The 18,528-nt window shown below is 41.8% G+C and overlaps 1 protein-coding gene across 5 annotated transcripts in view; it reads right to left on the bottom strand.

Annotated features, from left to right (window-relative positions):
• Znf608 (zinc finger protein 608) overlaps nt 1–18,303 on the bottom strand; it is a 112,223-nt gene extending 93,920 nt beyond the window's left edge. Inside the window, exons 1-2 of one of the 5 annotated variants that reach the window (XM_017799550.2) lie at nt 18,042–18,303; nt 13,520–14,643 (exon numbers count right to left, since the gene is read on the bottom strand). In XM_017799550.2, coding sequence (XP_017655039.1) covers nt 13,520–14,419 — 900 coding nt within the window. In that variant the 5' untranslated portion in view covers nt 14,420–14,643; nt 18,042–18,303. Of the gene's footprint in view, nt 1–13,519; nt 15,020–15,702; nt 16,368–18,041 lie in introns of those variants that run through there. The other 4 variants (XM_029566230.1, XM_017799551.2, XM_008838720.3 and 1 more) reach the window with 4 other exon arrangements.
• Nucleotides 18,304–18,528: the final 225 nt, after the last annotated feature.

Here is an 18,528-nt window from a genome sequence, read left to right as displayed (position 1 = left end):
AGAAAATATTAGACTTTGGTCTAAAATAGTATTAGACTTGGGTATAAGCAGATTTATAAAAATCATTTTCAGAGCATCTTAGGCTAACTTTTTTTCTTCACATTTTATATGGGTAACAAAAAGTATCCACCCAAACAGATCAAAGAGAACCAGCAGGAGGGCTCATATTAAGCTCTAAATGGCAGAAAAATCAGCGCTCCCCCATTCTTTACACTATCTGTGGAAGCAAACTCGCGAATCAAAGGTATGTTTAGGTAAGTGAGTTTTTAAAATCCTTGGGAGTATTCATATTGCGGAAGCAGCAGCAACTGCTGAAAAGCTTTCTTTCCAGGAAGGATTAAAGCTGTAGGGACATCCAAGTTTGCACAGACTCCAAGCTGTCATAAATATTAACAGGAGCTATGCTTTTCATTTTTGTGCTTATGTTTTGGTTTGCTAAGTAAACCTAGACTGAGCACACATCAACATTGAAGCAATCACCAAAGTAATCAAATTTAGTCATATTTGAAGAGCTTTAGTATTCTGGTAAAATATGATGCTTTCTTTTCTTTTCTTTTTTTTTTTTTTTCTTTTCTTTCTTTTGACTTTTTTGAGACGCGGTCTACCTGTAGCCCCAGCTGGCCTGGAACTCGCTTTGTAGACCAGGCTGGCCTCACAAAAATCCGCCTGCCTCTACTTCCCAGAGTGCTGGGATTAAAAGAGTGTGCCACCATGCCTGACTTTTTTTTTTTTCTTTTTTGGACAATGTTTCATGTTTTACCACGTAGGCCTGACTGGTCTAGAACTTGCTATGTAGACCAGGCTGGCCTCAGACTCAGAGAGATCCACCAGCCTCTGCCACTCGAGTGCTGGGATAAAAGGCAAAAGTAACCATACCTGGAAAATCTTTGCATTTTTAAAACATGTTTTCATAAATTTAGTCTGCTTAATATCTAAGGCAGTACTGCTGTAAATGTGAAGTTTTAAAAGTCTACAGTTGTAAAAATTATGTTACGTACTTACAGAAGTAAAATCCAGTCTCTTTCCTCACTAATATAGAATGTACTAATAATACAAAAGCAACAAATACAAATAATAAGACATTTAAAAAGTCACTGCAGTTTGACAAGAACAAAGCCATTTAGACCTGATCTTTTACAGCCTCCTGGCTCCCCAGTTCCTGCTACACACAAGTCCCTAGAAGAGAGCTATAAAATAAAGCCACCAGCTGCTATTTAGAATGGGAAATCATGCCATTTCAAAAGGATAAAAACATCAAAATAATAAAAACATCAAAATAATAGTACCAGAACTTGATGGAGAAAACAACAAAGATTACCCTAAGGTGAGAGAGATTTTTGTAAGCTCAGTTTATCATGCAAGCATCAAGTGATGAACAAATCATTTTTTTTATGATTCCTCTGTTTTAATGTTACAGGGGAATGGTTTTGATTGTATCGATCCAGCAGATCAGAGACTGTAAAAAACAACAGTTCTATTCTGAGTTATCAGAAAGTATGACAGTTTGTGGACAAAAGAGCAGTTTGAAATAAAGGGTTTCACTCTCAAGACTGATGTAAAAATAAAAATCGTGAACCAGGAAGTGTTTAGAATGACATTTCTAGAAAACAACAGTTTACTCGTGGTAGGTATCCTTAAGTCTTTATTCAAAAGAAGATTAGAAGACCTAACTACAAACTTGGAAGACAAACGCCATGATTTCTGGCGTTTTCTGTACTCAAAAAAGTTCATCTGTCCCTTTTTAAAAAGAGACATGCTAACTACAGGCTGCCAGGCAACAGCTCTTGGGCCCCTCGATTGCTATGCCACTTCACTGCCTTGCTGGAGAGTCCCTTTCTATTCAGAACCATGCCACCACCTAATGAAATAGGGGAAATTTCTGCCAAATGTCCCATCTATTCATGAGAATGATTGTGCAGGACCATGGCAACCGAAGCCCTTCACAATCTACCCTCTTGCCTATTCCTTTCTCCCCGCCCCACCTCTTCCACCTCCCTGCTTGCTCTCCATCCCAACAAAAAGGAGAATTCAACAACAGTCGTCTGGTCCTCACCCAGCTAGAAGAATCTTAGGATTTTAGCTTCTTGACCAGGCAGGGAAGAAACAAACACCTGCATTCCCACCTCCAGCCTCTTTTCTTAGCAGCTTAGGAAGTGTTCTTGGCCATCTATTCTCACCATTAAATAATTCATTCTTTTGCTTTCTTTGTGTGAAAAGAAGGGGTTGGGGAAAACAGTTGAGCATGATCATAAAACCCAACCCTGGGCATTCAGTTTCTGTACATACAGTCTCGTTCTTTCACCTCCTAGTCCACAGTATTTAGTGAACGCATAAGTCTTAATCTGTAAACAAATAGTTTTCTCTACAATTAAACCATTCATTCCTCATTTTTTTTTTTTTTGTTTTTGTTTTTAGTTGGTTCTTTTTTTGTTTTGTTTTGTTTTGTTTTGAAACAGCTTGGCTGTTGCCCAAACCAGAGACTTCTAGGTTCTTCCATTATTTAGCTCTCCCAACGGTTAAAAGGCAATAAGCTCATTTGGAGTTTATAAAACTGTGCACCATCAACAAAAGCATGTAATGCTTCCAAGATGCACAGTGGCTTCTACACGCACAATGAGTAGCTGTGTGTAGTCTCTCCTCAAACAAAAATGCCAGGCCCCAATTAAGCACCCTGGGGGGGCCTTCAAAGCAGTTATGCTAAGTTGCAAATACAGCAAGATCCACTTGAACTCCAACTGTCTTGTGTGCTTTTCCTCCCAAGATAGGGAAAAGGGCTGGGGCAGACTGACCTCATTAAAGGGTAATTAGTGAACCCCAGGACTTGAGGGGCTACCACAATCATGCCTATTGTGAGGTTTCACTATGGGGCTACTATTTTTTTTTTTAACCTAGGAGGTCTCCAGAATCCAAAAGGCCCATGTTTTAAAATTTTAAGGATTTCAATCTGCCTTTTTTCCCTTTTTTGCCTTCAGTCATTAAAAAGAAAGGAAGCGATGCAAAAGGCATCAACTGCTTTTATGGAATGCTTAGTATACTTCAAATAAAGGGGTTTTCTGTAGAATCATTTGAGTAATTTGCATTTCATATATAATAAACATAATGGGTTTTGTAAAATCATTTAAGTAATTTATATTCCATAGGTAATGAATAATGTAAAATAAGTTCTGTTTAAATGTGATGAAATAAAAGCTCCTCCTCTTTATCACGGAGACTGAAAATAGCACATAAAAAGGACAATAAGAAAAATCAATCATATGGAGTTTTTATTATATGACAATGACGAAAAAAATGGTTTCACCATTTACACGTGAAATGTTACTTAGAAACTAACGGAGTGAGTGACGGAGTGACGTGATCAACATAACCACTTTACCATCAATAAAATCCTTCACACCTTTTGAAAGCCCATTACTTCTGTTGGTATCAATCTGCCAAAATGCTTGAGGACTGAACTCTACTATAAAATGCACCAATAAATTTCACTGTTTACATTCTTTAACTTCAGAGTACCACCTTCCCACAAATAGTAGCTAAGCCAGGGGTCCGCTATCATTTGTTCTACAGTTCTCTAGTACAGTACTTGAGAAAGTAATTTCCGAAGGAAGTAATGAAACCAGGATCTTAATTTGTCTTTCTCAGCCAAGATTTAAGCACTTCCAATATTTACATAAATCATGTGGATCAATGTCTTTGTGAAGATTCACTGGTAAGGAGGAAACAGCCTTAGAGTGATAAGCATTGTTGGTCTCCCTCCGAGTAGAATCACCCCTAAACCCCGAGGTCAGTCCTTCCTCACAGTGGACAGCATGTAGGGAAGAGGAGATTTAAATCACAAGACTGTGGAGATTTCAACACAAGGGCCCCAACAGCCCCAGAAGGGTGTACTCCAGGGACTTGGGCACAGACAGGATACACATTAGTGCCTACAATGACATGGTTAATGTAACCTGTTCATGAGGCCAAGTGATGGCTCAATTCCTGTATCTGGTCTACAGCTTTTGAACATCAAACAGAAGAATTTAAAAGTGAAGTTTGCAAGTCTGTGTTTGAGACAACTATACTTAGACTATATATATTTAGAAGTAAATTTGTGTTTGTGTTCTATTAAAACACTGCACAGGGACCCCTCCTTAGTCAAATATCTTGTTTGTTACTTTTAGAAATACTACAAGATGTACTTGCAAAATGTAAACACATGCAATACATTCTGGAAAATCTTAAGAGATGCGTGGGGGTGGGGGACGGACCCCAATCAAAGTAGTTCTTTTTGTCTTAATATACTACCTACAAGACCCAGGAAATGGGGAGATGCAAACCCTGTCATTTCTAACAGTTGGAAACTCTTCAAGTAAACGTAAGGGCTATAAACAAATAAACAAATAAATAAATAAATATTCAAGAGCATTAATTTGTTTCTAGATGTGTGCGTCTAAGTAAAATAGCAGTCATAATGTGGAAATTTCAGTCACATTTTGCAACTAATTGGAAGCAGATTAGAATTCCGCCTCAGGGGAACGTTGTCAGACTAGAAGCTAGAGCAAATGAAGAAAGAGGTGAAGGCTTAGTGAAGAGCTGACAGATTTACAGCGCTCTGGGCCATAAACGGGTCCCTGGCGGCTAGGAGGGCGGCGCCAGCGGCCACGCCCCCGAGAGCCCCAGGCCACGCCCCCCGGGGCTAGGGCTAAGTCCTGCATCTGCTCCCCTCACCAAAACAATAAAGGAGGCTGTGCTGCTGTGAAAATACGGAACTCGCACACAGTCGTGCTGGAGGATGCCCAAATCCTAGCGGAAGAGAGGTCTCTCTTTTCCGGATTGGGGAGGGGAGAGGGGGAAGCAGATTGTGCAGGCTGATAGAGAGATGGAGCAATGGAAACAGCTGCTAGACTTCAGTGTCTGGCATCTGCTCCAGCTTCACAGGACAGGCTGGGCAAGGGTTTGGGCAAGGAATGCAAATGGAGGCAGTTGCCCAAAGAGAGCTGGATGCGGGGTGGGGTAGGGTCGGGGAGCTCAACTGCTCTCTTTTAAAATCATGTTGCTCCCTTTGAGGAGCAGACGCAAACATGCGATCTTAACTTAGATTCATTCCACTTGCCGAGCAGTTTAAAGATCTGGGCATGTGCAGGGCATCAGTTATTTAAGACTTCAGTCAATACAGTGCCTGGTTGATGGAGCATTGCCATTTGTCACAGTGTTCCACTCATCTTCCACACAGCTTCACAGGCAAAGTTAAAATGAACTGTTTTTCTCTTTATTTCACTCATTTGGAACTAGGTCAGGGGTCGGTGTCTACTGGCTGGGCCTATTTTCTCCTTTGCTTCCTAGATACAGTCCAAATTTTATTTCCATCACGAAAGAACTGGTAAATAACTAAAACAACGGGAACATGTCTCTGAGTCTGTCTGTGCTAGTTATAAGCCTATAATAAAGCACAGATTTGAGAGCATTATCCATGTACTGTGGTGAACCACATGCAAATAAACAGTTCTCCATGAAGAATGAAAACTCAGGGTTTCGATCTTTCCAAGTCAAACATTATTGTTGTTCTTAACATGAGCCATCCATAAAATCAGTGAAGGAGATGACAGGAAATCCAAAAGTGAGCTAGCTGGTCTAGCTGCTCACAGTTTGAAAAAGGCTGAGAGGAGGGGAGGAGGAAAAAGGAAAAGCTTCCCAAATCACTCGGTGTTTTAAGTGAAGGATGAGTTAGACTGTAAAATCTACACATGAAGATAAACAGTACTTTTAGGCTAACTGAATTCAAAGGTGTGGTCAGGATAGTAGCCAACAGTACAGCCCTCTAATTTAGGTTGCTAACCTAACCAGGAACAACTTGGACGTGACCTTTGAACTTTCGGCGAAGGACACAGAGATATAAGGAAAGCAGCCAGCCAGATGTGCTTTCCAAAGAAACCAAACCAGGAATTTTCTTTCATCAAAAGGATGAACAGTGACTTCCAGGAGTTTCTGAAAGTGTGACCAATCGAAGCTCTGTCATCCGTTGCTAATTGAAGCATATAAAAGAGTCCATTTCTTAAAACATACTACAAACACATTTTTTTTAATTCACTGCCACATGACAAAAACCAGAATCAAGTTCACTGGTAAAAGACCAAGCTATTATTTCAAACTGTCAGGGGAAGGCAGTCAAATTGCTACCAGGTCTCCTTAAGTTACCCTTCAATAAAAAGAAGCCATCAGGGAAATAAGAGGAAAGGAAAACACATCAAAACCTTAAAAGTCCCTTTTAGTAAAATTATACGTCCGTGGCACCATGCCATCTGCTCTCTGGTTAACATAATAAGCCCATTCCAAAACCTAAATGCCTTCTTTCTAAAATCATGATGTACAACAAGAACTATGATCAATATATTTTTATTTACTCTTAACCTGTGAAAGCTACATTCATATGGCATGATTGGAATATGCTTAAATGTCCCTGTAGGCACATTTTTCTTAAGGTGCTGGCTGACGGTGAAGAGGTTTTAGCTCAATGGCTGAGCAGGAATAGTCACGGTGAATAACAACCAAATTGAGTGGAGGTGGGGGGATGAGAAAGTGTCTCTGAAAACTCAGCAGTCGTTCACTATTTCACATCCACTTGTCCTAATTCAAACACTGACCCTTGAGTTCTCTCCTACCACTATAGTACAGACTAAATTTTCATTTAGCTTCACTGGGAGGTAAACAAGTCCTATTGCTTATCAGATGAGAGTCCTATAGCTCAAGGCCTACTGACCTATCAAAACACACGCATTTATTTCTGATCATTTCAGTTCTTCAGGCAAGACCCATAATCTCTTCTACTACATTCCCAAAGGTGTTTCTAAGCAAAATTTAGCAAGCATGCAGCATTCAAAACAAAGTGCCAATCTCACCATCTTGAATTCCCCTGCAGCTCTCAAAATAACCTTTCAAACAGCCCAACTGCTGGTCAACCAGCTCTGAGCAATTTAACAACCTTTCATTCAGTTGCAAAGGCTTTGTTCCAGTTGCCAAAACCTTTAGCTTGAATTGAAAAGAACTTGCAACAGAAAGCAAGGAGTCACTAGTGAAATTTCAGGGGAAAGACAGGACTGGACGCTGAGGGGAGGGCCTCTTCACTCTGTGGCACAGAGGAATACAAAATTATGGGTGATTTTTTAAAGTTGTGTTTTGTTTGGTTGTTTTAATTTTTTTATTACATTTATGTGCTTGGGCATGGTTCCTGGGCATGCCACAGAGAGTATATGGAGGTCAGAGAGCAACTTGAGGGAGTTGGTTCTCTCCTTCCACCCTGTGAGGCCCAGCAATGGAATTCAGGTTATTAGACTTGGCAGTAAGCACCTTTACCCTCTGAGCCATCTCACCATTCCTGTTTTGTTTTTTAAGAATAAAGTCCACACCACTTAAGACTCTTGGTCTGACATTTATGCATGCAATTACATCATGTATATGCACACACCTATGAAACTCCACTGACTGAGAACTAGTCTGATCCTTCTAGTGCTTGCTCTGTGACCACCCAAGTCATTCCTGAGGCAATGATTTCCCTACTCTCTTTCTCTGTAGTGTTAAATGATGTAGGGATGGAGTGTATGTTATTTACTGGTAACTATCGTAGTAAAGAAGGATTATTTTCACTGTGATATTGCTATCCGGATAGCCCAATATTTCCTGAGTTCTGGCTTCTACATGACAGCAGAATGCTATACAAGTAACTTAAAAATAAACTGTTTAGTATTCAAACAAAACCCTTGATGTTCAGCTCACTGGCAAGTTCAGAGTGCTGGCAATCAAAACTATGTCGTGCTACAGTAATTACTGTGAAAAACTTCCCAGTGCTTAATATTTAAGAATAGAATAACATGATCCCTCCACCTCTTCTACACCTCTACAGTGTGTTCAACATGGCAATTATCTTCGTTCAAGAAGCAGTTTAAACTGCATTGAAACTCAATTACACCCATGACTTTTTTAAACATACACTTCAAAAGGCAGATTTCATCACATTCAAATCACTGAGCAAAATCTTTTTCCCAGCTTATAAAAAAGAGATTTTTATCCCCCTCCCACAAGACATCTTCAAGTATAAAAATGACTTCTCATAAGCTTTGGAGCTACTCTTTCAGTCTTATAAAAGGATGAGTGAGCAATGTTAAAGACAAAGAGGATGCCACCTGATTTAAAGACCAACACAAACAGTTCAACCTGCAGGTCTAAACGTCATTACCAGGCAGCCAAGATTGCCACCACTTAAAAAAAAAAAAGCAGACAGACAGTTCTTAACAACAACACTTTACTTTGCTACTTATAGGAATGCAAGGGGACTCCAAGTAGTGATTTATGATTTAAGTGTTTTGGGCTAAAATAGCTTTTCCATTAGGATGAGTGAGCAATGTTAAAGACAAAGAGGATGCCACCTGATTTAAAGACCAACACAAACAGTTCAACCTGCAGGTCTAAATGTCATTACCAGGCAGCCAAGATTGCCACCACTTAAAAAAAAAAAAGCAGACAGACAGTTCTTAACAACAACACTTTACTTTGCTACTTATAGGAATGCAAAGGGACTCCAAGTAGTGGATTTATGATTTAAGTGCTTGTGGCTAAAATAGCTTTCCAATTATCAAGGGCCTCTTAGGAAGAGCAAGAATGCATTATGTGCTAATGACCACAACCAGGGGTCCCTTCTCCACTCTTTTGTCAGAACCGGAGCAGATCCTCCCCGCAGCTTCACCATTAACATGTCTGTTTCCTGTCAGCCCACTCAGAGATAATGTCATTTATCTGGGGAAGGCACAAGCCCAGTCATTAGCTTCAATAAAAGACCTCAAACAAAGACTGGATAATGTTTTACCCAGGGTTCTTACTAAGCCCAGAACCAAGAATCCTGGCGTCTAAGAGTCACAGACTCCAAAGTTATCCTTAAACGAATATGTTGTTACTTATCAAGGATCTTGGAAGACAGCTCTGAACAAGGCTATGTATAGTAAACACAGATCCCCAGCACTACCACACAAAATTAGATTAACGAAGAGCGATGACCAGAGTTAGCCCAGGGGAGCCTTTCCCCCTCTAGCCTCAAGAAGGAACATTGACAGAATAATTCAGGTCTTTGAAGCACTGACCCCCTCATTGTGAGTGCCTGTAGGAACTGAATAACCCTTAGAAAGTGGTCAATGACTGAGCTTCTGGAAATTTTTCAAATAAAAGTGGAACTGGTTAGAAGAAATGTAGGAACATGTGTTTTCACAGTGTTGCTCCTATTACTGCAATCTCATCTTTCTATGAAGTACCAGGCGAACTTTTTTAAATTAAAGAGAAAACAGAAAGCACAGACACTGTCAAAATTGGAGCAAATCTCAGTCATTCAATCCCTGTGCTTCATGCTGGAAACCAAGAACAGATGGTACTTTCCATGTTGTTTGAATCTAGTTATTGAACACCTCTGTGGTTAGGGAGATTTCTGCTTAGCACTTTCGGCATACATTTCATTTACTAACTATAAAATGCTGCTTAGGAAAAATAAGTCTTTATAACACTCTAATTAAAACCATCTTGCATTCAAGCTATTTCACTTGAAGAGCATTCTTAACCTTATGGCATCTGGACAATCAACTCTCCCTACTCTTTTGTTTTATAGACTATTTGAAAAGTTATTAAAGTTGCTGCACATTATCTTGTTTAGCGCAGTCTTCAGCATTTGTGTATATTTTTTAGGTTTCCCCAGCCAATCTAACAGATTTCAAATGATCAACTCAGAATTCAGTGGCAGGCCTGATCACACAAATGCACCATACTCTCTTGGTTCTCACAGATACTTCCAAACAGGCCCTGTGCACATCTACCTCAAACAGCTCTGCCACCCTTCCAGGATATCTACAGAAAAGAAAGGGGCAAGGGTGGGAATCAATGCTGATAAGAAAGCCACTTTTAGCTAGCAATATTTTTAATAGCTAAATCTCTATTGTAGCTCTCAAAACTGTGTGCTATCCAACCACACAGTCTGTTCTTTCATTAGTAAAAGTGGCCTTCCTGCCCTTTCATTTCACTGTAGAAAAAATGTACTCTCTAAGCAGAATTCATAGGGGACACTACATGGGGTGGGGAGCATATCATCTACAAAAGTCATTAATCAAAATATGTTCTTAAACTGCTCACACTCACTTAGAGAATGTGTCAGAATTCCCTAGTGAGGTATAAAAAGGCTTCTACAAGAGAATAAAACAAAATGAATAATGACCTTTTATAGGCAGGTCCATTTGTAGACACCATCTTTAGGATGACAAGGACCATGGAAATGAGAACACTATGAGATTATAGCAATAACCCTTCTAAGAACAAGTAAGGAATAGAATCCTAAGACTGAATTGTACAACCTCCTGTATCTTTCACATCTGTTTAAGTATTAGCTGCTTTTAAGATTTTTTTCTGTATATTTTCCAATTTTCTAGTGATCAAATAAACCCACTGAATATAACAGTGCTCAGTAGAGCTATTTATTTAATCCATCCCAATGGCTCCCTCTCAGATAAGTCAAAACTGTAAAAGGGCTAAAGAGGATGCATAAACAGCTTCAATTCAAGACTATTATGCTTCAAAAAGGAGGAGGAGGAAGGCGGGGAGGCAGGTTTTAACAACCAAAAGCCAACCCGTCAAATCTGCTTATTCAGACATGTCACTGGTGGCTTAACCACAAAATTGGCTATAGAACCATAGCTCAAACATCTTAGAATTATGGTGTGTTTTGATTTCGTTCACGTATTAAGGGAGTGGCGACTTTTACTACATACTTGTGGTTCCCACATAAAGGAGCTGAACACTCATTGATTTAATTAGGTTTCATAAGGTCCAATTTATCATGTTTTACACAACTCTGTGTAGTGAAGAAACAGAATAAACAGGCCAAAAATAGACATTTAAGCATGCTGTGAAAATTAACCAGTGACAACAAGTCTTATGAATCTCCTGCTAACCTTCCAACCAGAAAAAGGTTTATACAAAAAAATGTATAATAATACACACAGCATCCTTTGGTTTTCACATGTGGCCCCCCCATGAGATACATGATTGCTGAAAATTAATCATCTTTACCCTTAAGGCATTTACTCCACTAACCCAGGTCATCAAGGAATGCTGAGTAAAAATTTTGTCTAAATGTTTAAAAAAAGAATCTTCCTTAAAGATACTTCTAATTTGAAACATTTTGCCCAGTGAAGTGTGCCCTACTATGTTTCTGCTTCCTAAATAGGAATCTTTCTGCAATTAAGAAGTATTTTAAAATTGAAATCTAGTTTGACACAACCACTGGTTAGTGGAATTAGGGTTCCTTCCCTGGATGGTATTCATGCCAGGGAGTTAAGGAAGAAAGTATCCTAAGTCATCTGCGGGGAGGACAGGGCTTAAGGAACAGCATTTGAGATCCTGAGCCAGCATCTCAGTTTGAGAATGGCCCATACAGCTGGTTCCAGGCCCCTCCCAGGAGCACCTCTGTGCCAGCTCCAGTAGCTAAAGTCGGCATGCAACTTCCTCCCCAAGCAGGGCAATGTGCGCCTTCCCCTCCCCCAGCTAGCTCCACTATGACTTGTTGGCTTTTCATTTATGAAATTCATATGATCCCACTCATACTGCTCTGCCTGAAGATGTGTTGCATGTATATGAATAATTTAATTCTTCCATTCCTTACCCACTTTCCTCTGTGACTAGGAAGTGAAAAGAACACAAAAACTGGAGAACCTACACCAGGCTCTAATCACAGTTGCCATGACAGCAGCCTTTGAGATCCTGAAATGTTCCGATTGCCAGCTAAACAAAATTGTTGAATGTGAACATTTGGCTGGAAGATTAAAAGGCTAAGGGGAATGCAAAAGGGCAGTACCTCCCACATCCCAACAGCCAGTAGGTCCAATCAAACAGCTCTGACTCCTTAACCACAGCACCCTGAGCACTGGATTAGGGCAATTCATCCAGATAGTTAAAGCAGATTAGAGCTGCAATTGGAAGACTATTGGCAACAAAAGAAAATGCCTCACTGTACTAAGTAATAAGAAGATTTCAAAACGCCTTTTAGTAGAAATTATGTGAAACCACACATTTAATCTAGGAATCAAAACCTGGGATTTTTTTTTTTAAGTTCATTTAAATTCTTCATTGTAAAATGCAGTCTAAGAGGATTTGGATTCAAAAAGTAATCAGCGGCCTTTTGCAAGTTTGACATTTTTGTCTACACCTTATACCTCCACCAACTTCTACATCAGAACTTTATCCTTATATTCCGATTTAAATCTGGAACCCATAAAGTCAAAAATAAAAAAGGATTAAACAGAGAACTGTTAATCATTTCACACAGAAATAATTATACAAAGACTTCCTACCATCACTTACAATTCTGATTAAGACAAAAAGGGCAAAAATCACATCCTATAGTAAGTATTCCCGAATGACTTTGCCAACAACCACATGATAGAAATACAGCTTCTGCAAGATTCAACGTGTAGTATGAATCCAAGGATTAATTTCATAGAAAGATCTCTCACACCTCCAACCTGCTGCCAACGTGCCTGGTGCACACAGACCCATCAGCTCCTAGAAATTACCCCAAATCCACCTCACTGGAGACCAGCAAGCCCAGGCTTCCACGCTAAGCAATGAAGCATTGGGGGCTGCTTTTCCAAGGCACTAACTGACGACTTTAAGATGAGAGCAAGGGTCCAAATGGCCGAAATCAACTATCCAAATTGTTAAGTGCTGTACATATCGCGTCTTCACCTTCACTGCTTCCGCCCACCCCTCCCCCCCCTCCCGCCCCGCTGTGTTTCAGGAGCATCCATCCATCCAAGCATATTTTAATCTTACTGACCTTCCATGTGCCCAGAGATGCTACATACCCAAGCGGTAACACTTTCACATCTCTGGCTACAAATGGGTGAGGGAACAAGGGGAGAGACAGCACAGTCACCAAAATCATCCGGGTTTGGCTGTACATTAGGAAACCAATGACCCAACACTCATAGCCTGATTTAATTCAGGGCTAGTTACAGGACTCCAGCCAAGGATATCCTTTGACAGAACTCTTTTGGGGGAAGTAACAGAACAATGAATGGGATGCGAATCCTCCACACACCTTCCCACAGAGGGAACTGTAACCCTGCTCCTAAGGACACGTTACCAGCAGTGACACAGACGTGTACATTTAAACAGAAGACGTTCTCCTTGGGGAAGAAACCAGAGCAAGATTCAAGTGGGTGCAGAAGCAGGTTTTCTATTCAAAGCACACGGGCATCTAGGTGGCTGGTCAGGAGCCATCAGAAGAGCAAAACGTACTTAGGACACCCAGACCCTCCCACTCCACAACCCAAACACTCGCACCACAAGCAACAGCAACCGCCGCAAGCGCCAAACACTGCACCCGGGAAAGCACCCATAAGGGATGTCCGCATAGATATCTCACAGAGAACCCGAAAGCACCCCGAGGCACACCCCTCACCCACACAGATGCACACAGAGGAGTGGGGCATACAGGAAGGCGACTGTATCCTACCTTCTCGGTTTTCAGTTTCTTGATTCGCCTGTGACTCTCCTCCTCCTCCTCTTCCTTCTTTACCAACATAGAGTTTCCCATGAGCCCTGAATCCGGGGCACTTTTGCTAACTTCCCCAGCAGCCGCGACGCTGCCACTCCCAGCGCCCCCGCAGTGGAAGGGGCTCGCGCCACCTCCATTGCTCTTGGCCCCAAAGCCATAGAGGTGCCCCCCGGAGGGGGCCTGGCCGCTGCTATTTGGGTGGCCCTGCAGGTCGTGCTTGTCCTTCCTGGATTTCACCGCATCCTTATCCCTCTTGGCTCCCCGGCTGCTGTGGCTTTTCCCTGGCTTCTCCTCCTTGCTTCTCCCACAAGAGCCTGCCCCCGCGGAGGCAGCCGAGGTGCTGGTGCTGGTACTGTTGCTGTTTGGGTTGCCGCCGCCGCCGCCGCTCACACTTTGACCCAGCGCTGAATTCATGCCAGTTGCCTCTCCAGGGCGCCCTTGGACTTCCTGCCTCTTGCCAGTGCCGCTGATTTCGGGAATCCCATACAAGGCAGCAGAAGGCAGAGATTTATTAGCATCCTTAGAAGTTTTATTCCTTTTCACTTTTGATTTGCTGGTCTCTTTGTGTGAATTCCCCTGGGAAGCAGAGGGCTGAACAGAAGCGAATTTTAGGCCATCAGCTAAGGCTGCGGTAGCACCGGTTCCATTGGAGGCCGGACCTCCACAGTCCTTAGAGTTGCTGCTGCTAGTGGTGTTGGTGGAATTATTCATCTCAAATTTCTGTCTGTCTTTTTCCAAATCGGCGTCCAAATCAATGATTAAATTTCCAACCCCGATTTCCCAATCATCGCCACTGTCATAAGTATCAACTGTATTTGGATCCACACCTTTTCCTACAGTAGAAATGTTCACTGACATCCTGAAGATGAGCTCTCTAGAATAAAAATCCGATGAACTTTCCTTGGAAGAAGAGGGGACATTCGTTTAGCTCCGCTGGGCTTTCTCTTAAAAAAAGAAAAGAAAAAGAAAAAAGAAAAGGAAAAAAAAAGAAAGAAAGAAAATCTTCCAATCTTCCTCCTCTTTTTCCTGCCCCAGGAATGTGTCCAAGGATCTTACACCACTCAGTCCAGGTCCACCTTGTCCTGTGGAGGGGGGAAAAGTCGAATATTTCTTGTCTGGGTGTTACCAGAATAGAAAACGATTAATACTGGGGAGTCAGTAAGGGGTACAAGGGAAGGACAGAGAGTAAGATGCTCAAGTATTGTCTCCAAAGTCCAATTCCAGAAAATACTCAGGCCCCCCAAACACACCTTTGACAACAAGCGTCTTAAAGTAGCTAAAATGAAAATCCCTTTATCAACAACACCAGGATAGCCAGTTCTTTAAAAGCATTAAAATATCTCTATGGATCTGACTTAAATCCAGAAAGATTTTTTTGTGAATTTTTTTTTTTTTTTTTAAGTTTAGGATTTTTGCCTGGCACATTGGTTATCTCAACCCCAGGAACACAGCATGAACACTCAGACAAGAGAAACGCAATGTTAAACATCCCCAAACACAATGTGGCTCTTGCCATTTAAAAGATCAAACTCTGGAAGTTTTCTGTGACTAGTTTTCAAAATGATGTTACTAAATTTTCCTTATTTCTAATTTTAGTACTTCTTTTCACAATTTGCCTGGACAATCTAGGTTTTTGTTCCCTTTAAGAAGTAGGAAAAAACAACCAGTAATCTCTTCTAGAGTACATACCTCCCTCCTTTCCTCTCTTCCCCAACAGCTATTTCCTTTTGAAATATACACACACATCTTTAAGAGCATTTCTCTCAATCAAAAGACAGTGTTACAGAAAAGGTTAAATATCTGCCTTTTGAGAAGAAAAAGAAAATCCATTTAAACAATTCTACCATACCCCTAGGTCACAGAATTGCTCAGTTTGTTAAATATGGTGCTACTGACTGTACAGGGAAACTGATTAAGACATACACTTTAAGTGATCTGAGCCAAGGTGGCCTCAGTGACCGCAAATGAGTGTGTGTTTGACAAAGAGCAGTTAAAACAGTTTTTAAAGGGATCAGCCCCCTTTTAACAGTTGGTTGTCAAGAAAATAAATAAATACACACACACACACACACATACACACACACACATACGTATATATATATATACACACACACACACAGAGGGAGAGAGACAGTGCTTACCTTTTAATCCTTTATCATTTTTAATTAAGCCAGCAAATCAAAAATTTCCCACTCCACTCGGCAAACAAGCCTCTGCCTCATTTTACTTAAACACCAAATGATCAAAAAGGAAGAAACCAAATAACACATCTCAGCCAGAATAATCACTCCAGAACATTATCCCACCTCCCCACCCCCCTTTTGGCAACCGGCTCAGGAGTCCTTTTCTCCTTAAAAAAATGTGTCACTGTGCAGCCGGGAGATGTTACACGTTCACAACGGAAGCTCCGAAGGGTGTTTTTCCTCTTAACAAGCATCGAGAATAATAGGGTGGAGAGAGAGAGAGAGAGAGAGAGAGAGAGAGAGAGAGAGAGAGAATGTGAGAGAGAATGTGAGAGAAAGATTAGAGAAAAAAGTTTTCCCAACTTCTCATTGTGCCTTCAGTTCCAGACTTCAGAGTTACCGTGATCAGTAAATAATATCCCGTGTAACAAACCTACAGGCGTCCGCTAGTAACAAGACAGAATGTGCGAACATCGGGATAAATTAGTGAAAGGGAAGAAAAAATAAGAAGAAAGGACTGAAAATCTGGGCTGGATTCCGCCTGTTAGTCGGGAAGTGGCATTTTTTTTTCCGCCCGTCCTGACATTTGATTTCTCTAACTTAAGACACAAGGAGGGGGAAGGAGGATGGGGGGAGGAGGAGAGGGAGGAAGAAAGGGTAGGATGAGAAGCTGGGCCAGAGGAGAAAAAGAAAGGTGTAGAGGAGGACGCAGCAGACGATGCACTGAGCTGATAAACCAGTTAAAGCAGCTTTCGCCTGGGGCGGGGGGCGGAGGAGTGGGAAAATAACGGCGGCTAAAAGGGGCTGTCTTGGAAACCTGAAGGATGTGATGTTTTCCTGTTTTATGTTGTATTAAGAAAAAAAAGAACCGAGTTCTTAGAATAGTCCCCGAGGAGGGGTTAAAATCCTCTGTCGCGCAAGCCGATCTGTCATGTGGTAATTCGATAATTAGAGTCAAAAAACATTTTTTTTGAGGCGACCTTTTTCAGGACAATTTCTTCCTCTCTACACTCAGCAAACCGTGCGTCTCTATTTTTTTGCCCCCTCCCCTCCTCCTCTTTCCCACCCCCTCCTGTGTTTAGTCAGATGGCCTCAGAGCTTGGCTTAGTATTTTTAATTAGCTGGCGTTTGGAAGCTAAAAGCAGTAATGAATTGTTGATGGATTGGAAGTGGAGAGTCGCTTTGCTGGAAATGTCGGGGCTGGGAGAGGGGGATGGGCAAGTTAGCAACAACCAACCATCTAAAAGGAGCGATTTTGTTACAGTGCAAGCCTTTCACATCACGTGAGGATCAAGGGCTCAATTGGTTGTCGTGAGAACAAAAATGGTGACAAGCGTATCAAGAAAATACTGATCTGGTCTTTTTTAAAAAAAAAAAAAAAAAAAGCTGAAGGTCTCTCCCTTCTGCCGTGGGCGAAGCTACAACTTATGAATGTGAAATGTTTCTCAGCCATCCTAGGATCTCGGGAGTTCGGAAGGAAGAAAATGTAATTGGCCACAAGAGCGAAGCAGATGTTTTAAAGAAACACCTTATAAACCTTTCCTCAACTTATCTCCAATTTGTCGGCTTTCCCGGGGGAGGGGGCCTCGGTCGCGGACGCGTGGGGGAGGGGCAGGGTGCCTGGGGGAAGCTGGGATTTTAGGGGCTCCTTCATGTATTAAACAAAGAAAAACATTTTGCTAGCCCCCAAACCGGGTCCCGGAATAAACACACCATTGTTAATATTTGTTAATATTTGTGGGTTTGTTTCGGTTGGGTGGGGCTCCCCCCCCCCGCGCCTTCCCTTAATGGTGTTTTTGCCATTTTTTTTTTTTTAAGAAGGTAGAAAATGGTTGTTCTAAGCATTCCGTGTAATGGATGGATATTCCCGAGTTTGCTATTAAATTACTGGGCAGAAGCATGTGACAAGAGGGAGAGATCAGCCTGCCCCCATTTGCCTGGCTGAGTCTGGGCGGGGGTCTGCAGGACTGGGAGAGGAGAAGGAGGGGAAAGGTGCGCTAAAGGACAGACACTGCCGACCGGGGTGTGCAACTGTGTCGCTTTTAGTCTCCTTGGATTAGAGCCCCAAAGGTAATTTACTCCAAGTTAGCCCGAGTGCCCAGTCAAGCTTAATTTGTGTGAAGAAGTTACAAATGCCTCACCCTCCACTGAATAAAATTCACCCTTCCTGGGTTGTTCTAAATGCAAAGCCAAACCCTGTAGCTAGTTCCTATTTCTATGCCGAAAACTCGCGCATTCCCCTGCATGAAGTCCCCGCTAAAGTGCTATAGAGCGACACACCACGCAACCGTACTTACGGTCTGTTTGGGATGGAGTTCACCTTTTCCTTCTAACTGCATTGAATGTGTTTGGTGGCAGCCGCTTTATTTTGGAAATTATAATTTCTTCAATTTTTTTTTTATTAAAGATGGACCATCAAATGTCACAGACCGTCCTGTGCATTTTTTATAAAAATAAAAAAACAAAATAAAATAAAGAAACCAGAACACAGAAATCCCCCTGGTGCACACACACACAGCAAGCTTGTTCTGCAACACTGAATCAGAAATGAAACACAACACACGCACAGGGGGAGTGGAGCGAAAGCAGCTCGCAGCCTCTGTACCTGAAAGGGACTTTTCTTTGTTCCCAATGCCCTTTCGCACCGGGCCAATCAGAGAGCAGCTTTTATGAAACTGGGCTCTCTCATTGGCTAGCTGCTTTCTCTTGGCTACTGTAGGGGGTTGAGATACACACACGTATAAAACACACACTGAGCGCGGGTGGGGGTGCGCTGGGGGGTGG

The sequence above is a fragment of the Nannospalax galili genome, unplaced genomic scaffold, assembly GCF_000622305.1.
Source record: "Nannospalax galili isolate Female #2095 unplaced genomic scaffold, S.galili_v1.0 scaffold38, whole genome shotgun sequence".
NCBI lineage: Eukaryota > Metazoa > Chordata > Mammalia > Rodentia > Spalacidae > Nannospalax > Nannospalax galili.
This window is presented reverse-complemented; position numbering and strand designations above follow the sequence as displayed.